The sequence below is a fragment of the Lontra canadensis genome, unplaced genomic scaffold (assembly GCF_010015895.1).
Source record: "Lontra canadensis isolate GAN:19392208 unplaced genomic scaffold, GSC_riverotter_1.0 scaffold16, whole genome shotgun sequence".
NCBI classification, from domain to species: Eukaryota; Metazoa; Chordata; class Mammalia; order Carnivora; family Mustelidae; genus Lontra; species Lontra canadensis.
The window spans coordinates 21430546-21450494 of record NW_022631010.1 but is presented as its reverse complement, the minus strand read 5'-3'; the positions used below and the strand labels follow the sequence as shown (position 1 = coordinate 21450494).

At 40.9% G+C, this 19949-nt stretch overlaps 1 protein-coding gene across 4 annotated transcripts; it reads right to left on the bottom strand.

Annotated features, from left to right (window-relative positions):
• Window positions 1-1874: 1874 nt before the first annotated feature.
• On the bottom strand, window positions 1875-15950 carry NAA20 (N-alpha-acetyltransferase 20, NatB catalytic subunit). Of its 4 annotated transcripts, none has more exons than XM_032859293.1 (6): window positions 15817-15950; window positions 11770-11794; window positions 8995-9085; window positions 8230-8365; window positions 2819-2964; window positions 1875-2390 (listed from the first exon to the last, which is right to left on the bottom strand). In XM_032859293.1, exons 1-6 carry the CDS (start codon window positions 15867-15869, stop codon window positions 2305-2307), a joined length of 537 nt encoding a protein of 178 aa, XP_032715184.1. In that variant the 5' UTR covers window positions 15870-15950; the 3' UTR covers window positions 1875-2304. The 4 variants fall into 4 exon arrangements, with proteins under 4 accessions (XP_032715184.1, XP_032715185.1, XP_032715187.1 ...); XM_032859294.1 differs by lacking the exon at window positions 15817-15950 and adding an exon at window positions 15400-15443; XM_032859296.1 differs by lacking the exons at window positions 11770-11794; window positions 15817-15950 and adding an exon at window positions 11532-11757 and having other exon boundaries at window positions 8995-9061.
• Between the last annotated feature and the right edge of the window lie 3999 nt (window positions 15951-19949).

The following is a 19949-nucleotide window of genomic DNA, read 5'->3' as shown; positions in this document are numbered from 1 at the left end:
TGTGAATAACATTGCCCCCTGCTGCAGTAAGTTTGGGAAACCCCAGATTAAGAGTTGAGCCTTGTTAATCAAATCTCTTTACAGTCAGCTTCTGAGAACCTTAGATACATTACTGTACAAGATGACCCCCGTAGCAATGCTCGAGTGTTTCCCAACCTTACTGGACAAGGGCGTCCTCTCTACCTGGAGTACCGATAAACATCCCCTAGCTACAGCAGAAAGTAGCTACCGTAATCCAGAATACATTTTACACTTGGTTTAGAACATGTGAAAAACCTAAAGGTAACCAACTATAATGCCAAAAAAAAACTTTAAGTAGCACAGAGATAACACATTTGTTGACACATTGCTCATATCCTCAAGCAAAAAATACTTGCCTGATTTCTCAAGCTTTTTTTTGTTTTGTTCACTGCCCAAGCTATTTGACTTGAACTATCATCTTCAAGAGTATTTTTTCACCTGGAAGGGCAACTAGCAAATTTAGTACTTCCAGACTTAATTGCATAAAACTTACTAAATTTACAAATATATTAAGGAATTTAAAAAGCAATAAAATAGTAAAAGGGATTTTATTTATTTTTTTTTAAAGATTTTATTTATTTATTTGACAGACAGAGATCACAAGTAGGCAGAGAGGCAGGCGGAGAGAGAGGAGAAAGCAGGCTCCCTGCTGAGCAGAGAGCCCGATGCGGGGCTCGATCCCAGGACCCTGGGATCATGACCTGAGCTGAAGGCCGAGGCTTTAACCCACTGAGCCACCCAGGCGCCCCTAAAAGGGATTTTAAACAGCTAGTCAGTATAGTACTAAATTGTGTCTGAAAAGTAAGCTAGTTTTGAGAGGCAGCTAGGACAGCCAGGATCAAAAGCACACCTGTGTTCAGCTTGGTGCTTCAGGCTCCAGACCAGTGTCACCCCAGCTGCTGGGTGTCACATGGGTCCTGACGATGGAGGACTGAGGTCTGTCTGGTTGGCCAAGAGGAGTATTTCTGATTTTAATACCCTTTGGCTAAGTGCAGAGTCAAGGAGTGAGATGAAAGCAGGACAAAATGCTAATATAAGTGACTATTCAGGGTCTTCCTACAATTTTGTCCCGTTTATGCTGCATAAGAACAGAAACAAGTCAAGCAGAGAGTCAGTTATCCTATGGTTTCACTTATTTGTGGAGCATAACAAATAGCATGGAGGACAAGGGAAGATGGGGGAAATTGGAAGGGGAGGTGAACCATGAGAGACTATGGACTCTGAAAAACCATCTGAGGGTTTTGAAGGGGCAGGGGGTGGGAGGTTGGGGGAACCAGGTGGTGGGTATTGGAGAGGGCACGGATTGCATGGAGCACTGGGTGCGGTGCAAAAACAATGAATACTGTTACGCTGAAAATAAATTTAAAAAATTAAATAAATAATTAAATAATTAAATAATTAAAAAAAAAAAGAAAAATTAATGGTCAGATTCCTAATGTAAACTCCTACCACCATGTTCTGGCTAGTTCCAGCATGCAATGCGTGAAGGAAAAGTTTACCCTCTCATGGGAGAACATGAAAGCTATCTCTTACCCTCAACTCCACCAGAGGTAAGTCCTTTCACAGGCAAAAGCTTTTCAGTAATTGTTTCTGTGGGGTTTTCTTTAGCCACTTTTACTCACTGGGTATTTTTACAAGTAAAGAAAACTATACATGAAACTACATGGGTGGCCCATGACCTAGTTTTATGGCCTTTCTTTTGGAATTAGGTTCTTTTTCCCCTTTAAAGAAACCTCAGTGTCTTTTTTATATTTTCAAAGGCAGGATTTAAGCAAAGTGGTGTGCGATTAGACAAGGAAAAGACCTGGGATTAACAGTATGAAAACAAGTATCAAGCTTCTAGAACACAGTCATAGAGTCTACAGTGCATTTTATTATACATCTTAGATTTATACATTTCATATATGCTTTTAAAGCTTCAATTAACAGTTCGATACAAAATAAAAAATATATATGCAGCAGTGGTTCTCAGGCACGGAATTTAGGAGGAGACTGGAGCACATTTTTTCCCTAGCATATAGTGAATATTATGACCCCAAATAGTGGAATGTTTCCGTCTGACCTAGCTGCCTTTTTGATTGAATTTTATTACAGTGAACAGCTTTAGTAGGTATGATATTGCTAATTGGAAACAATGAGACTAAAGTTTATAACCTGTATTTTCTTTAAGTCTGTAAGACCTAAATGATTACTTTTCTCCTAATAGAGCTCCAAGATCATCCAATGAAAATAATATTGTCCATAAAATATCTGGAGCACCAGCCTAAGAACCACTGCCCATGGTTATTCAATGTCTTCAGGCCTCACAGGATGAGGTAATGGTATGATGGATTTCTTCTCAGTGTCTCTGGAAAGTGCTTTCCTCATATCTGTTAGGAAGCAAAATTTAATGTAAGTACCCAAATACCAAAATATCTTATGTGGAAGTGTATATGTAAAGTTCCCATAAGAGGTTTTTCCCCTACCCCTTCCATTTACTAGGTCCTCAGAAAATGTGTTTAAGTGAGACTCCTAGACACAAGTACTGAGCTCTGTGTACCAGTGTTCTTTTGACAAAATCTTAGTAAAATTAACATGCGTGTATGTAACATAATTAAACTGACAATTAACCACTGGTTAATATAAGTTAACCAGTGGTGGGTTCATGAAGGCAGGTTAAAGGAGATTTAATTATAGCTCAAATTTAAAAACTTAAATCCAACAAATATGGTTCAACTTATTAAAATGACTAGTGTATAGAATGAATGTAAATGTTTTGGCTTTTTGGGGGGGGATACTGCCACAGAAGGGAGCTCACCATAGGCATCCTCATCAGGCTCCCCGTTGCTGGCTGAGTAGTACTCTATGACCGTCCTGTACACGCTGTAGCCCAGTTGCTTATACATGTTGACTGCAACTTGGTTAGACACTCTTACAAAGAGATCGACGAAAAATCCACCCTTTCTTTAAATCAGAAAAAAAAGGGGGAAATGTTAAAATATGGGGAATTCTAGAAAATATTTACATGTTTTAAAACAACACTTGTTTTTAGTTGGCTTTGACTAATATTTAAAGAATGGAAATAATAGGACTTTGCAGCTGATTACCTTGTATCCATTTTTATTTCTGAGGATTTATGACAATTATTTTGAGGTACAAAGAGATATTTTCTGTTAGCATACTAACATTTAAAAACCTGTTATTTTCTTTAAAAGATAAACTTCTAGAACATTTTTTAAAACCATAATTCTGTCTTTAATTACTGTATATTTTACATAACAGTAAATGACATGCTCATTATCAACTAGTAATAAAATTATTTTCACCCGTATGTGCAAACTAAAGATTTGAGCAGTAACAGGCACCCTGCCATGGCCCACACGTAACGACTGGACATGAACTGCCTACAATGGCATCCCTAAAGCCATCAGGTCTCTCTGGGCAGTGACAGCCATCCCCCTCACCCAGAGGTCTCCAAGTTCCAACCCACTCTCATTAGCTCCTCGGGTTTTGCCATAGATTCACCACCTGGTACAAGGTTTCCTATTGATGAATTTTACATAAATATTATTGTACTTTGCATATCCTTTGGTGATTTGCCCCTCTCAGTAAAGTGCGAGTCAGCCTGCTGTAGCTGGATTTTGTTCCTTTTCCCTCTTTTTAGCGCTCCCTTGTATGGGTGAATACACTACAAGTTGTCCATAGTCCCACAGATACACATTTCGGGTTAGGATTATAAACTGTGCGGCTACGAATATTTTTATCGTATGTCTCATGGTACAGTATCTAAGGTCTACAACTAAGAGTGTGATCACTGGCTCATAGGGGCATCTTACCTTTTTTAGGTAGTACCCACTTTCCAGCGGAGGGTGAGACTCCATTCCCATAGTGACAAGGCTTGGTGCATTTTTATTTTTGAAAATGTCCTAAGTATCTCAGGGTAATTTTAATTGGCATTTCTCATTATTAATGGGGCTCAATACATTTTTGTAGGTCATTTGGATTTCTCATTTTTCAGTCCTTATTGGTCTTTCACAATTTTTCCCCTCCAGCTGTGGTCCTCTATGTATTCTGGGTAGTTGACATGGTGTAAAGGATTGTTGCCAATCTTTTCCCAGTTTGTGGCTTGACTTGTTATTATCCTCATGTAACTTTTGATGAACAGAGTTACTTCACTTCAGTGAAGTTGCATATGAGCCTCTCCTTTACAATCAGGATTTTTATGGCTTATTTAAGAAGCTCTTTTCTACCCTGAGGTCATGGATACGCTCTCCTCTATTACTTAAAAGGGCTTTTGAGTTTCATTTTTCCACATGTAGGTTTTTAATAAATCTGGAATTGATTTGTGTATGGTAAGGCAGTAATCTGGGAAATGTTTTTCCCATGTGGTTATCCAGTCGTGCCACCGTCCTTACTGCGGACTGTCACTCCACTGCTGCTCTGCAGTTGCTTCCTCTGAGTTATGTCAGGATTCGCGTGTCCCTGCATCTGTTCCTCAGCTCTGTTCCTCTGGTCTAGACAAGTACTCCAGCACTGACACAGAGCTCACTCATTACAGCTTGATATTTGGAGGGGCAAACCTTCCTACCTTGTTCAAATGATCTTGTCTCCTTCCATTCCCCTGTAAGCTTCAGAGTCAATTGAACAAGTCTCACAAAAAAACACTGGAGATGTGGGTTGCAGTTACAGTTTGGCTCCATGGATCAAACACCAGTTTAGCCCTCCCTGCCACTGACATAGTTCTCTCTCCACTGAGAGAGGTCATCTTTTGTTTCTCGGGAAAGTGTTAGAAACTTCAGAGAAGTCTTGCATAGCTCTTGTTAGATTTTTCTCAAAGGGCTTAATTTATTCTGATGCCACTGTAACTGGCATCTTTTCTTAAATTTTACTTTTTGTGTAGAAATGAAATTGGTTTTTATACTGATTGTCCAACAACTCTGCTTAGCTTTTATTCTAAACATTTGTTTGTAGCTTCTTGTGGTTTTGTTTGTACAGTCTTGTGTATACAAAATAAGAGCTTTGTTTCTTCTCAATCTTTGTATCTTTTATTTTTCTTGCTGTACTATGCTGTCTACGATTTCCAGTAAATTACTGAAGATGGGCTGACTGTAGGCATTCTTCCTTGTCTCAGCCCTTTCTTCAAAGGAAAAGCATTCACTGCATCACTGCTAATATTTACTTCAGATTTTTGGTAAATATTTTTTTAGGTTAAGGAAGTTCTCCCCTTCTATTTCCTACATTGATAAAATCCTATTGATTAAAAACGGTTAACAAAGCATTTTCTGCACTTACTAACAATTGTTCTCCCTTAATTTATTAATAGGTTGGAATACATTTACAGGTTTTCTCATGTTAAAACAACCTTCTTTCCCCTGATATATCATCCTTTTTATTAACTGCTGAGTCCCATTTTGCTAAGATTTTTCTGGGACTTTTGCATCTATAAAGACTGACATATTTTCTTTAAATTTCCATTCCTCATATTTCTTGTTGGGCTTTCTTATGTATTACTCTAGTCTTAAAAAAAATGGTTGAAAACTGTTTTAGTTTGTGTAAAAGTGAACTTACAATCTTTACACTTCTTAAAATAGTTGGTAAAATTTTGCCAGAGAAGTCGTAGCTTTCTGGAAAGATTTTTAGCTACTGATAGTGATCTGTTGAGGAAGGGGGTCCTGCCTGCAACCTATTTTTGTACTGCTCTCCCACTAAGGACAGTTTTTAAAACTTAGAAGGGATGTTTAATATACGCACACAAAAGCACTAGATTAGCTGGCCTGTAAAGCCCAAGTATCTGGCCTGGGAAAGGTAATCACCCCTATTCTGTGCCCTTAATCAATTTGTCTAATTGTTCTATCAGTTAGAAAAAGGATGTTCAAATCTCTCATTATGATAAAGTTTACTTATTTCTCCTTGTACTTTTATCAATTTTTGCATTTTTACTTTGAATTTGTCACTGTGTACATAAAACTTGTAATTATTACATCTTCCTGATGCATTAAATCTTTTCAGATATGAGCAGTGACCCTTTTTTTTACTCTGAAAAATTATTGAACTATTATGTGACTCTCGTTAATAAGTATACCAACTGTCTTTTGGTTAGAATTTGCATGATAATTTTAAAATTTCTTTCAATCTTTAATCTTTACATATATTTCCTATAAATACAGTTCTGACGGTCTTTTACTATTGTAAGAACACTTTAATGTGAGGTCTTTCCCTTTTAATAAATTTTAAATGTATGTTATTCTTTTACTACAGGTAAATTGTACAGCAGACTCTAGGAGTTATTCATTCTAACTGAACTTTATGCCTGCTGATTAGTAACTTCCACTCCCTTCTTCCGTGGTCTCTGGCTACCACCATTCCACTCTTTGATTCTCCAAATTTACCGGTTGTGGATATCTCATATAAGTGGAATCACACATCATTTGTCTTTCTGTGGCTCGCTTCAGTTTACCATAATGTCTTCAGGTCTTTGTCTTTTAACTGGAGTAATTAGCCCATTAACATTTAGTGCTGTACTTACTGATTATATTTGGATTCATAGCTAACATCTCATTTCAGGCTTCTTATGTGTTTTACCACTTTAATTTCCTTTTTCTCTCTTGTTTTTAATGTATATAATTAAAAATACATGTATGTATGTGTGTAGGTATACACAAACACACACACACACACAAATCTTAGCAACTGTTCCAAAATAACAAAGATTTAGAAAATGGAAAAGACAGGAGCTTAGTTGTTTTCTATTCTGAGACTCTGTCCCATAAGTACATAAAATCATGTGTAGGGTGATAGCTCATTAGAACCTATTTCTTAACTCCCTGTCCACTATATAATAATGCCAAATACTTTTTTTCAAAAAGATAACAAATGCCATTAACAAATATGTATAAACTAAAACTTTTCAAGTACTAGAACTGATTTCTTTTTCAGTTAATATTATTTTCTCTCTTTCCTGAATAAGCTCAAGTTCCTTTTAACCCCAACTTGGCCCAGAGCATTTTCAGCTTGGCTAGCTACTTCTTTAAAACTTGTGTTTTAAAATCCATTAAGTGTAAAACCTCAAGAGCCCTTCTCAGCAAATATTCCCTTTCCTATATACTTATAGGCATTTAAAAGTAGAGGAAAAAAAGTAAGTGGCAGCTTGACAACTGATTAAACTTAAACACACATCTCTTACCTCTTTTAGAATGGGAGCTGGCAGGAGTCTTTTAATTATATTACTTTTATCTCACATAATGAGGGTGTTTGATATACACAATAGGTCTTTTTTAAAAAAGCCCTAATGCTGGCAGTTGTGTTTTTAGTGTGTACCCAAACTGCTCCAGAGTGCTCCAGAGTGGCTCAAACTCTTAGAGGTGCAATAGGATATTTTAGATGTTTGGGGGAAACACAGATAAACCTTACATGTCAGACATTGGCAAACTACTAGTTTATATAGTCACAGATGCAGCATTACATGGTGTTAAGCTTCTTCTAATGACAAAGGTCATCAAAGGTTTTATGAAGCCAGGTTTTGGCAGTTCCTGTGACTAAAAAAAAAAACCAGTACGACAAGAAAATCAGTATGAAATAAGAATGCAGGTGGTTGTGTCAAATCTGTTTCCAAGATTAAGAAGTCCTGAAATGCCCAAAAGGCACACATTTCATTAGTAGGTAGCCGCAGTTATTTAACAATGAAATAATATTTTTTTCTCTCAATTTATTTTTTCCGAACAGCTACTAGTTTGTTAGGCCGTAAGTATTTACGAAGCAGTTGGGACATAACTGGTTAAGTCTAAACTGAGGGATTTCTTTTTTTTTTATTGGCCATAAGAGCACTATGAAAAAAAATCACTGAGATGTGAAGGGTGATGTTGACAGAGAATTTGGGAACATCTGCAACAGTGTCAAGAACACCAAAAAAACAAAACAAAACAAAAAAAACAAAAAACCAAAACAAAACAACAACAAAAAAAACAAACTTAAGGGCTAGTCTTGGATTGCATCTATTACCCAGCATATCAGCCCATGGCAGGTCACTTACTTTGCCTGAATTTTCCTCAATGGCAAAATAGGGACAATGCTACTACTCTGAATATGTGAATACACAACTACTGATGAAAATGAAAATCCTGCAAACTGAAGCACAATATTCAGCCTGAACAGAAAAAAAACTTAGAAATTTTCACCATGAAAAAAACCAAATAGGGTTCATAAATTATTACTTGAAAAGCAGGATCTCACCTTTCTGAAATCTCCTCTAATAACTCCATAAGTTTAGCAGCCAAACCAAGGCGTCGAAATTCTGGGGCGACAGAGAGAGCAGTGACGTGCCCGTGCCATTCTTCCCTAGCTACTGAGCCTTCTGCTTTACCCATGACTGCCAATAAAAGATTGCACTCAGTAATTAAACACATGGATTTATACATGAATACAGAATGACTGTTGGTACATTTTTATTATAAAGGACACTAATGACGAAGTTTTAATTTTTAAGTAACACACAGTCATCTAGCTAATGGTTATTAGTGCTCTTATTTGACTCACTTAGAGAAAGGTTTTTTTTTTTTTTTAAAGGAATGATACACTAAAAACAACTAATTTTGAACACAATCAGAATATCTATTTTTTAAAATATCTACATTTCATGTAGGTATGTATGTGTACACAAAACTTGAGTCCACAGCTCAAATTTTTGTTAGTAATGCCACTAATTCAATGAAGATGCCATAATTCCTGTGTTATGTACAAAAAAAACCATGCAGAAGTATAAGCACAGAATGAAAGATCCATGAAGCCTGAGACCTTGTCTGTCTGTGTCCCCTGGGGCCTAGAGTACAATGCCTAAAATAAGGAAAGCATGGGTGAGCTGTCAGTGGTTAAAGGAAATAAAATTCTAGGCAGCATGATTACATTTCCACTTCTGCAATCAATCTAAAACAATGAGTTGAAACCTACATTAAAATCTCAACTGCCTACTCAAAAAAGTTCTAGTGGTATTATACTTACTATAACCCATTAACTCTCCACCAGGTGCCTCCGCAACAATGAAGTACTCTGGCCAGTGGGCGAGGTACTGTAAGTAAAAAGGAATCCCATACTAGAGTCTCGTTAAGGAGTGTGGAAAGTGATGGACAGTACAAAGTTCTTCCTAAAAGAAACATTGTGAAGAAAGGTTCCTTTGAAAATATATTGTTACTTTATCCCCAGCTCAATATATGTGTGATCTGTATATTCATGTCAGTACATTATTTAGGTTAGCACTAATAATTGATAACAAAATTGCCTGAATATGTAAGTTCAAAAATAGGAGTGGAGACAACACCATCTGACAGCAAAGAACCAGGAGTCTGAAGTTCTATCATCTGTGTCCATACTGATCACATTTTCTCTAAATCTCTGCACAGCACTTACCAGCACTGGATATTGTTCACTCTCTCCCTCCCTTTTGGATACTCTATCCCTGGTGCTGAGCACAAAGTAGATGCTGAATACTTTGTTTTTCCATAATTGCACTAGAAAATTAATGATTAGTTCCTACTTCAGCTGTGTGGCTGTGAAAATAACTAAAAGTTAAGTATTTCCAGAGTCATCAATTGCCTAGTGTTTCCCCTGTACTGATTCAAATTCTCCCTTTCTGGTTACTACAAATAAATGCTGACTTAAGAGTAGAAGCCTGAATAATTTGCTCATTATGACACTCTTCAGCCCTGGCATCCTTACTGACATATGTTCATTCTATTTCTTCTTAGTGTAAGCTCGCTGATACAATTCTGTGAGGGGCCACCACCAATCACACAACTCTTTTTTTTTAATTTCTGTAAAATCTGCTCAGTCATAAATTCTTCAGATTCTCCTCTGAATGACAGCCACTACTTCGAGCACTCTTCAAACATAACCCATAACACAGCACGCTAGCCAGTCTTCTTGCTGGTCAGCCACCAACACACGCCATTACCGCCTCTCAACCAGCGTCAGGAGGCCGGCTATCGGCTCAGCAACCACCAATACCTGGCAGGTTACTTGCACACATGGCCTCACCTGGATTATGGGACTTTTACTGTAATATGAAGTGTCACTAGACACACACCATGTAAGTTGATTTGCATCCTAATACTTCACCTTATTTACAGTAAAAATTTTTTGTTATTCAAAAATCTTTTTAACATGGAGGTCTCTAAAAAGTCTTAATTTTTTGAGATACAAAATGAAAACTTCGGTGATTTTTCTGCTTTTTCACTCAGCTTTGTTTCTGATTTGTAGCCGTGTTATCTATACCTATAGTTAATTTTTAATAATGTATACTCCATTGGGTGATCAATTGAAATCACCTACTGCTGACAAGGGACATATGGGTTATTTTCAGTGTCTTGAAAATCTTTTTAAATTCCTCATGAATACAGTATATTTTTTCTAACCATTTCCTTGTTTGTGAATGCTATTCCAAATTTTTAATATCCTAACTGTAATAAAAATGTCGGTAATATCATAACTCAGGAGTTAACATTTCCTATAACAGGACAGTAAATACTCAAGGCTGGGTGGACCATATGCTCTCTGATGCAACTCCTCTGTGAAAGCCATGGACAAAGCTACAGACAATATGTAAATTTTTCAGCATGGTTGTGTCTTATCAGACACAATACAGTTTTGTAAACTGTATTTACAAAAATAAAAATAGGCAGTGGACCAAATTTGGCCCAGCACCTTAATTTGCCAATTCCTCACCTGTTATTTTTAGCTTCCGGGACGTGGAATTACTTAGTATGTATTACACTGCCAAAGTGCCTTCCAGAAAGACTTTCACGGTTCATACTGTCACTAGCAATTTATGAGAACGTTCCTCTTACCCTCATCAGCATGAGTCTAATCATTTTTTAATCCCTGATAATGTGATAGGTAAAGCACAGAATATCATTTTGGTTTTAATCCACATATCTTTTGACTGGTGAGACTGAACCCTTAATATATGTCATTAGCTTCTTTGCCTTCTTTTGTTAAATTATCAGTTAATATTACCCTCCTACTCTGCAGTGGACATGGAGTAGAAGCTAGAAAGCCACTGAGAATGTGGGGTTGTCTCTTAGTGCAACATAACCCAAAGCACCCCAACTTCAAACATATTTGCACACTTTCATTGGGGACATCACAGATATGGCTAATTATTACCCCCAAATCCTTTCTTAGTAATAAGCCCAAATGGGAAGCTGGGCTCATTCCTGGACTGTTATAGCTCAGTGAGTGTGGCAGGAGGCAGCTCCTGGTCAGTGGGATACAGAAGCCTGTATGGTACTTCCTAAAGGTACTCCTGAAAGGGAAGGTCACTCTCACCTTCCCCTCTGTTGACCCTCCTGCCAGGAACATGGACGTGATGCCCGAGAAAGCCAAGGCCACCCTGGGAGTGAGATGGTGGTTAAAGTGCACAGCCTGGTCGCCAATGACTTCAGGAAACCACCACAGACTGCTCGTCACCACCAGGCTTCATTCACAGAGAGTAATAACCCATCCTGAAGTCATTGCTTTCAGTTGTATGGAGCCATACTTACCACCAAGGGGAGCTGCATTGCTTTAGTTATGAGGTCATTTTGCTAGCAGCTTGCCAGGCAGATTTAAGACAACTCTTAGTCCCAGTTTGTTTGGTTTTTTAAATTGCTTTCAATGTTGCTTATGTTTCCTGGCCTGCAAGTTTTAAGGTTTTTCGGTACTCAAGTCATTTTTTTCTTTTGTTTCTCCATGTTCCTTACTCTTAGCCTTCATTTAACTTTTTTTTTTTTTAAAGGATACAGTTTCTGTAAGTGGATCCAAGTTACTAAAAGAAAGAAAAGAAATGTCAGTAGTAAGCAGTGTTGACAAAACCAGTTTAAATAAGCCACTGAAACTAAAAACATGCACCAGAAAAACAAAACATGCTAAATCCACAACTTTAAAACCAACTTTAGGGCCAAGGAAGCTACTGAAGGCCAAACTAAGCCATCACAGCCACTATAACAATATCTATAAATTTTTATTTAACAGTTTCTTCCTTACAAGTTACTTGATAGTTAATACATCTGCATCAAAACCTTCCATTTTTCTAAATGCCAGTAAATCATCAATGGAACTGGGGCCCAACCAGGCATGAAAGTCACAGAAAGTAGAACTAGCTCCCTGCAGCATCTCACAGCAGTCCCTCCTGCCTGTCTCTGGGCCTTCAGCTGCTCAGTATGGGCCTTCTCACCACTTGGTGTTTCCATCCCACTCTTCTACATTCTTACCTCCTCTTCCCCACCATCCCATCCCTTAACTTTTGGAGGAAGACTCCCAGATCTGGCTCTGGTGCTACCCAGCACCTGTCCCACCTGATCACAACACTCCTGAGTCAACAGTTCTTAAAACGCACCTCTGCAGCTGGGTGCAAAGAGCTCTGCCCTCACTTTCCTATTCAATTAATGGAACCACTATTTTGCCAGGCTCAAAACCAGCCACCCATAACTTCCTCTTGTATACCTAGCCAGATTCTTCCTTGGGACACTTACCAAGGTACTTCTCCAGGCCAGCAGTTCTCGAACTTTTGGTTTCAGAAACTGTTTACACTCAAAATTATTGAGGACCCCCAAAAAACTTGTTTAAGTGGGTTATATCTACTGATAATTACATTTTCTAAAACATTTTAAAATAAATCAATTACATGTTAATAACTTTTTTTTTTAAAACCAAAAGTGACTACTTTCAGGAACACAATTTAGCGACAAAAAAGGCTTTAACAATTTACAAATCTTTGTTAATGTCTGGCTTAAGACAGCTTGGGGGCGCCTGGGTGGCTCAATGGGGGTAAGCCTCTGCCTTCAGCTTTGGTCATGGTCTCCGGGTCCTGGGATTGAGCCCCACAGGCTGAGCAGAGAGCCTGCTTCCCCCTTTCCGCCTACTTGTGATCTCTCTCTGTGATGTCTCGGTCAAATAAATAAGTAAAATCTTTAAAAAAAAAAAAAAAAAGGGCAGCTGGATTCTCACATCTGTGTCTGTCACGCTTGGTATTGCAAGCCACACAGCTGAAAACTCCACTGTGCACTTGTGGGAGAATGAAAAAGGCAAAAAAAAAAAACAAACCCATCTTGGTGCTTTCCTGAAAATCACTCTGACCTTGCAAAAAGGGAAGAGCGTCAGCCACACCTGGAGAATCACTGTTCCAGTGTGGGAATAGTGTCTCCCACACTTCTCAACGACTGCTTTATAGCCTTGCCTCAACTATCCACAACAGGCCACCTCCTTTTCAGTATCAGCTGCTTCCTATTTCACAACAGAAAATACACAATAGGAAGAAGCCTTCACCAAGGTCCCACCATGGCACCCACACACCTACAGCGTCTGCAGCCCCCTCTACTCGCTCTCCTGTAACCATGCCTGGAGTGCTGGTGGGCAGATCCGCCCCCTTTCACTGCCCAGACCCCCATTCCCGAAAGTCTCCCCTCCTGGGATAAAAGTACAGACATGCTATACATTGGGCCATCAGCAGCTCCTGACATGGCTCCCCACTCCCTCCACCTGAAATGCTCTCCTCACAGAGCTTCCAAGACCCACCATCAGCTTCTCCTCCCAATTCAGAGAGCCACTAGGTCTCCTACAACACCTGGAGCCTCTTTTTTCCTATCCACACTCACTCCACCACTGATGTCACCTAGCATCCTGGTTTTAATACCATCTACATAGTGTGGGCCCCCCAAATTGCTATCATTAGTCCAGACACTTACCTGATTTCTGCACCTGGGAATCTCAAAGCACTTAGTGGAGAAGCCCAACTTGTAGGAGGTCATCTCTAAGATCCAGCCCTGTTCCCACTCTCTCACGCTGCTCTATACACATCAGCTGCCCCCCACCCCGTCAGAAACAGGTACCTGTGCCTTTACTACTCTCTCTGCCTCCAAGTTCTCCTGCTCCCAATATCCACAGGACTCAACTCCTCACCTCCCTTTCAGTTAAAACAAGGCTTTGCAGGAGCCTGGATGGCTCACTCGGTTAAGTGTCCAACTCTTGATTTCGGCTCAGGTCGTGCATGATCTCTGGGTTGTGACATGGAGGCCCTTGTTGGGCTCTGAGCTGACTGTGGAGCTTGTTCAAGATTCCCTCTCTTCCTCTCTCTCCACAGCCCCAAGGTGGCTGAATGTGTGCACATGCCCTCTTAAAATACACACACAAACACATACATATATAGGTTTTGCCAACTACTCTTAAAGCTTCCAGGCACACTGTCCCTTCCTGGGCTTGCAACTCCCAAACCCAAACCTTTGTCATCATTTCTGGCCTGTTGCCAAGATGTCCTAAATGGCTTATCTGCCTAGTATACCTCCTCCAATTTCCTCACCTTCCACATAACTCTGTGGTGAAGTGCTCCAGCCCCAGAGCACTGGTCCTTAAAACAGTCTTAAACAGAATATGCATTTCCAAAGTACTCCCTGATGGTCTGGGACCACTCTTTAAAGAACCACTGTTCCAGGGCCAATATTTTTAGATTAGATTCCTTGCTTCACCCACACCCACCACAGGGCTCTAGCACCTGGGGCAATTCTCTGGCGCTCTCAGTACCTTAGTTTTACTCATACAAAAAATGGGGATAATGAGAGCACCTGCTTCAGAGAACTGTGAGGAGTAAATGGATTATTACAGTGCCAGAGCCCAGCAAGCACAGGGGGAGCTCAACACAAGCCACTTTAGTTACACTGCTCTGATTGAAAGAGGCCCATTAGAAAATTCTTCCCAACAATCAAGACTGAAACCTCCAACGACAAAGCGAAAGTCCAGTTTCACCAGCTGATCTGATGGTGCAGTTAGAGAAACCCACCACTCCAGTCACGCTTGCCTCCCACGTGTCTGGCCGCAAGCTTTCTCACCTTCACACCTGCTTCCTTCTCCAGAACTTCCTCATCACTGTCACCATTTTATCCACCCTTCAAGGCTCATCCCCTCTCTGCAAGGTTTCTAGCCACCTCCTCTCAAGTGCTTCCCATCCTCCTAACACCTGAATCCGAACCACTTGATCCTCAATTTTCACACACTGCCCAGCTGTCTTTAAAGTGGATTTTGGAGTGGGCGGGTGGATAGATGGATGGATGGAAGGATGGACAGATATGTGAGGAAGTCAACATACCAAAATGTCAACTGTAGAATCCAGCCGAAATGTCTCTGAGTGTTCAGCGTAAAATTCTGTCGACTTTTTAAACGTTCAGAAACTTATGTAATAAAATGCTTGTTTAAGTCCCTGGAAGTCACAATCCTGCCTTAACTCGGACTTAAAGCACACACAGTGGGCCTCCATCAGGATGTGCCCGCCCCGACTACTCACACCTGAAAGAAGTTGTCCAGGCTGAATGCGCCGCTTCAGCAACGAAACAGAAAACGCACCGGGGCCAAGAAAGAAACGGCGGCCGGTGCCACACTCACAAGGTCTCACTCCGATACAAATGAACCATCGGCCGCTGGACTCACCAAACACTTGGCTGTGGACCTCGCAACGACCTCCGGACCTGCCCTGACACTGGCCGCAGGCGGCAGTCCACCGCTGCCTTCCGGCCGCTTCCCCACCCCCTCCCGCCCGCCCCGGCGCTTCGGGACAGCCACCGCGACAGGCCGCCCGCGCGCCGCCCGGACTCCGACGAGCACGCAAGGACGCGGGAGGAAGCTGCAGCGCCTCGGCCAAGGTCAGCAGGGAGGTCCGCACGTCCGCCCCGGCCCCAGCTCCGGCTCCGACCTGGCGGCTCCCAGGGACGCGCCGGGGGCGGCCCGCGCGGGGTAGGTCTGCGGGCCCGGCCCGGAACAGGGGACGCGGCCACCCACGCCAGCCCCGGGCGCCTCACTCACATGTTGTTGAAGCGGAACAGGTCATCGCACGTGAAGGCCCGGAGCGTAGTCATTGCGCCGCCGCCGCGGAAGCCGGCTTAGGAGACCCCCGCGCCTGCCCCGCCGGAAGTTGTCCTGCGCGCGGTTGCCGCGGGGGCGGGGCGGAGAACTGCTTCCGGGCCACGAGTTGCTCGGCGGCCACGAGTTGCTCGGCAACCTCGGCAGCGACACGGCTCTCTCTGGCGGCGGCGTCTGGAATTGCAGGATCATTCTTGTAAAGTCACGGGGGTCTTATCCGTCAGAGTCTCAAAACTCCTCCGTGGGAGTTTCTAGTGGAAGTAAATAATGTGATCTGCTAGAAAGGAGACAGAAAACTGCCCAGGGGTTAGAAAATCACAGCAGAAAAGCGGGGTTCAGGAACACCTGCGTGGTCCGTAATAAATGAGAAAAATTGTGGACCAGAGTGGGAAAATTCATGGTCCAGAGCTGCCCGTCCCACTGATGCCAGCCCAGTATGTGATCTCAAATATTCTACTGCCACGTTTACAAACATAAAGAGAAAGGTGAAATGAATTGTAACAGTATATGTTATTTTACTCCATATATAAAAAAAAATTACTTTACATGTAATCAATTAAAAAAATACTAACAGAATGTTTTACTTTTTTTGGACTAAGTCTGAAATCTGGTGTGTATTTTACATTTGCAGCATATTTCAATCCAGCAGGTTATCTGTCATCAGAAATACTTGTTCTGCATTTTTTTTTAAGATTTTATTTATTTATTGTCAGAGAGAGTGAACACAGGTAGACAGAGTGACAGGCAGAGGCAGAGGGAGAAGCAGGCTCCCTGCTGAGCAAGGAGCCCAATGTGGGACTCAATCCCAGGACCCTGGGATCATGACCTGAGCTGAAGGCAGCTGTTCAACCAACTGAGTACCCAGGCGCCCCTTGTTCTGCATGTAGATTTCATCAAATGTATACATAAAATGTATAGTTGAAAAGTAGATTTGCCTCCTCAAATGATTCCAATCATACGAGCTTTCAAATACCTGAAAGGATCATCAGTTTTCACATGTAAACTTAAATTGGTTAAAGTTAAATGAAGTTAAAAATTCCATTCTTCAGTTGCGTTAGTCACATTTCTAGCACTCAATAGCCCCATAGGTAGTGGCTTCCACACCACAGCGGATAGCACAGGTCCAGAGGCTAAGAAATGTGCTGCCTGCTTTTGGAGGTTCTTTCCCCTCACTCCTGTTAGGCAAGTACTGAGGTGGTCTTGAGGGACACATTGCAGAGGTCAAACTAACCCACATAACTCTTCAGGAAGAGGTCTGAATTCCAAGGCCCTCACATCTGACTACCTGGGGACCCTCGGTCTCCATAGGGATCTTCAACGGCCCCCCTGCCCAAATATGCAGGTCAGGTATGGAAGGAGACAGCAGAAGGCTGAAGAAATAGGTAGGCCTATAAGAAGGATCTCCCAAGGTCCAAGCTCATCACCAGGCATTGTTTCCAAAAATCTCAACAATCTAGGTGAGTGTGAACACGCAGGTAATTGTCCCTGGAGCATGCAACCTCAACCTAGAAATGCACCCCGAGGACAGAATATGACCTCATGAGCTCAGCTATTGCCTGCCAGGTGCTCAAACAGGGCGACATTTTAGAGGCATTTTCCTTTCAGCTAATTTAAGGTGTCAGTTTGAGTGAATGTTAAAGGATAATTTTTAGAAAAGGTAAAATTGTGATTTTCATACAAATATAAAATGAGCACATGATGAAGATCATAATCCATTAATTAATGAAAGAACCAGTAAGTTGTTACAACTCACTTTAAGGGAGAATTTAAAGTGCACAAGGCAGGGTGTCTGGGTGGCTCAGTCGGTCAAGCGACCGACTCTTGGTTTTGGCTCAGGTCATGATCTCAGGGTCCTAGAACTGGGCTCCATGTGCAGTGGGGAGTCTGTTTGAGGATTCTCTCTCCCTCTGCTCCTCCCCCCCACTTGTGCACCGGAGCTCTCTCTAATAAATAAATATTTTTTAAAAACTGAAGTGCACAAGGCAATCAGGAATGCTGAAATGTACCCACAAATAGATGTGAAACTGGTTGATATCCACAGAGCAGTAATCTGTTGCATCAGCTGGATGTGTACAATGTGTTTCTATTTCTGTGGACAAGAAACAGTTTCTTTACTATCAGTTTTCTGCTGCTTCCAGAGCTAACCTGGAAGGGTATCCCCGACAGAATACCTAGCCATCTCTTTCTCTCTCTCTCTTTTTCTTTTTTGGTCCTTTAACACTGAATTAAAATCAAAGAGCTTGCTGAGCACCATAGAAATATGGGTACTTACAGGTTTCCTTTATAGCTGAAGACTTTGTAAACCTCATTACTCCCTTGTTTTCTGTTTAAAGTTTCTAGAGGGAAAGAGTAGGCCAGCATGATTTTTGTTTTCCCTTTTGTGGGTGACTTAGTTTATGTTGGAGTGTCATTTGTCATAACACTTCCAAAAGTAAAACATTCTTAACAGCCCATACATTTCAAACCTAGTGAGTCTCTGGAGTGTATCTCCTAGTGAATTTCAGCAGTTTAAACACTGAAATTTAAAAAAATAAATCAAAGCTGCATCTCTCTCACATAGCCAGTGAGAATGTGAAATAGTGCAGCCTCTCTGGAAAACAGTTTGGTGGTTTCTTTAAAACCCAAATAACCAACTACCATTTAACCTGGCAATTGCACTCCTGGGCATTTATCCCAGAGAAACGAAAACTTATGTTCACATAAAAAACCTGTATACAAATGTTGAAGCCAGAGTCCAAATTCTGTGTATGGTATGGTTCCATTTATGTGACATTCTGGAAAAGGCAGAATTATAAGAACAGAAAACAGATTAGTGGTTGCCAGGGACTGGGGTGGGGGGAGCAGAAGGGAATTATGGGAAAGTTTTATGTGACAGATCATCACTGAGTGTTTCTGTCAAAATTCATAGAACATACACTAAAGACAGTGAATTTTACTGCCAGTTATGCCTCGATAAACATGACTTTGTAAAGAATAAAATCAACAGTTTTTACATTATCGTCCCCACCATTTCGATAAAAAGCATGAACTTCATTGAACTCCATAAAGTCTCATGGTTTTTTGAGCTCCTGGGACATGCTGTTATTGATTTTGGTTGCAGTGCATTCAATTTTATTTTTAACATGCAAGAAAAACACTGTTTTCTGTGCTGGCTGCACATTTTCCCCACATTAAAGATGACTCATAGAACTTTTTATTTATCATTTTGCATTGTGTAATTCCTTTTACTGCTTAGTTGGAAAAAAAACTACAAGCTTTTACCACATTTTATCACAAAACATTTTCCTGCTCATTGAGACAAAACACCATGTGCTCTTCTGTAAATAGTGCTGACCTGGGTTCGCGTCCACCATGGCAGAATTCCACATTCAAACAAGCAAACAGCGTGGTGTTTCATCTGTTGTTGCTCCATTTCTTTTCCTTCAGATCATGTGGAAAGGACAAAGAGCACAGTAAATATATATATTTTGACAAATCCTAGGCAATGTGCTTTACAATAAAACAGCTGGGGTGGGCGGTTACCTTCAGATAACAAATTTATTTTTTTTATAAAGTAATAACTGAGCAGGGTAGATGCATTGACTTTGACCATCAGCGTAATAATCTATGCTCAAATTCTGCTAACCAGGCTTTCAACTGCACTCACCACTCATATCAAGAGCTGACTACAGGTTTCCATGAATCAAGACAGACTGCATACAACCATCCCCCACCAATACCTCCCTAAAATGAGAATTTAAAAAATTTTTTTTCAACTTATAAATTCATAGGAACAAAGAGAATGAAGGAAGAGACAGGAACAGTGAGAATTGGCAACAAAATTATGGATGCTAATAAACTCATTTAGTAGATAGAATAAAGCCAAAAGGTCAGTGACTGCAAGAGGAAAAACCAAGAGGCAAGGCAATTAATTCCACGGGCAGAATCCAGGGAGGCTCGGGGAATTAGATGAGCCAGGAACCAGAAAGGGAGAAGATGAGATCCTTACTCCCTGGAGAGACACAAGAAGCTGTGTCCTTGACTTCAGAGCACAAGCATGAAGGGTGAGGTTAAGACACCCTCCGGACAATGGGGAA

What these genes read in the sequence shown, in the direction of transcription:
- NAA20 (XM_032859293.1), bottom strand. Translation starts at nt 15,869, where the DNA reads ATGACTACGCTCCGGGCCTTCACGTGCGATGACCTGTTCCGCTTCAAC. An exon ending in CTGTTCCGCTTCAACAACAT is followed by an intron (nt 11,795 to 15,816) that starts GTGAGTGAGGCG and finishes TCTTTCTTTTAG; the next exon opens with TAACTTGGATCCACTTACAG. An exon ending in TGGATCCACTTACAGAAACT is followed by an intron (nt 9,086 to 11,769) that starts GTATCCTTTAAA and finishes ACGAGACTCTAG; the next exon opens with TATGGGATTCCTTTTTACTT.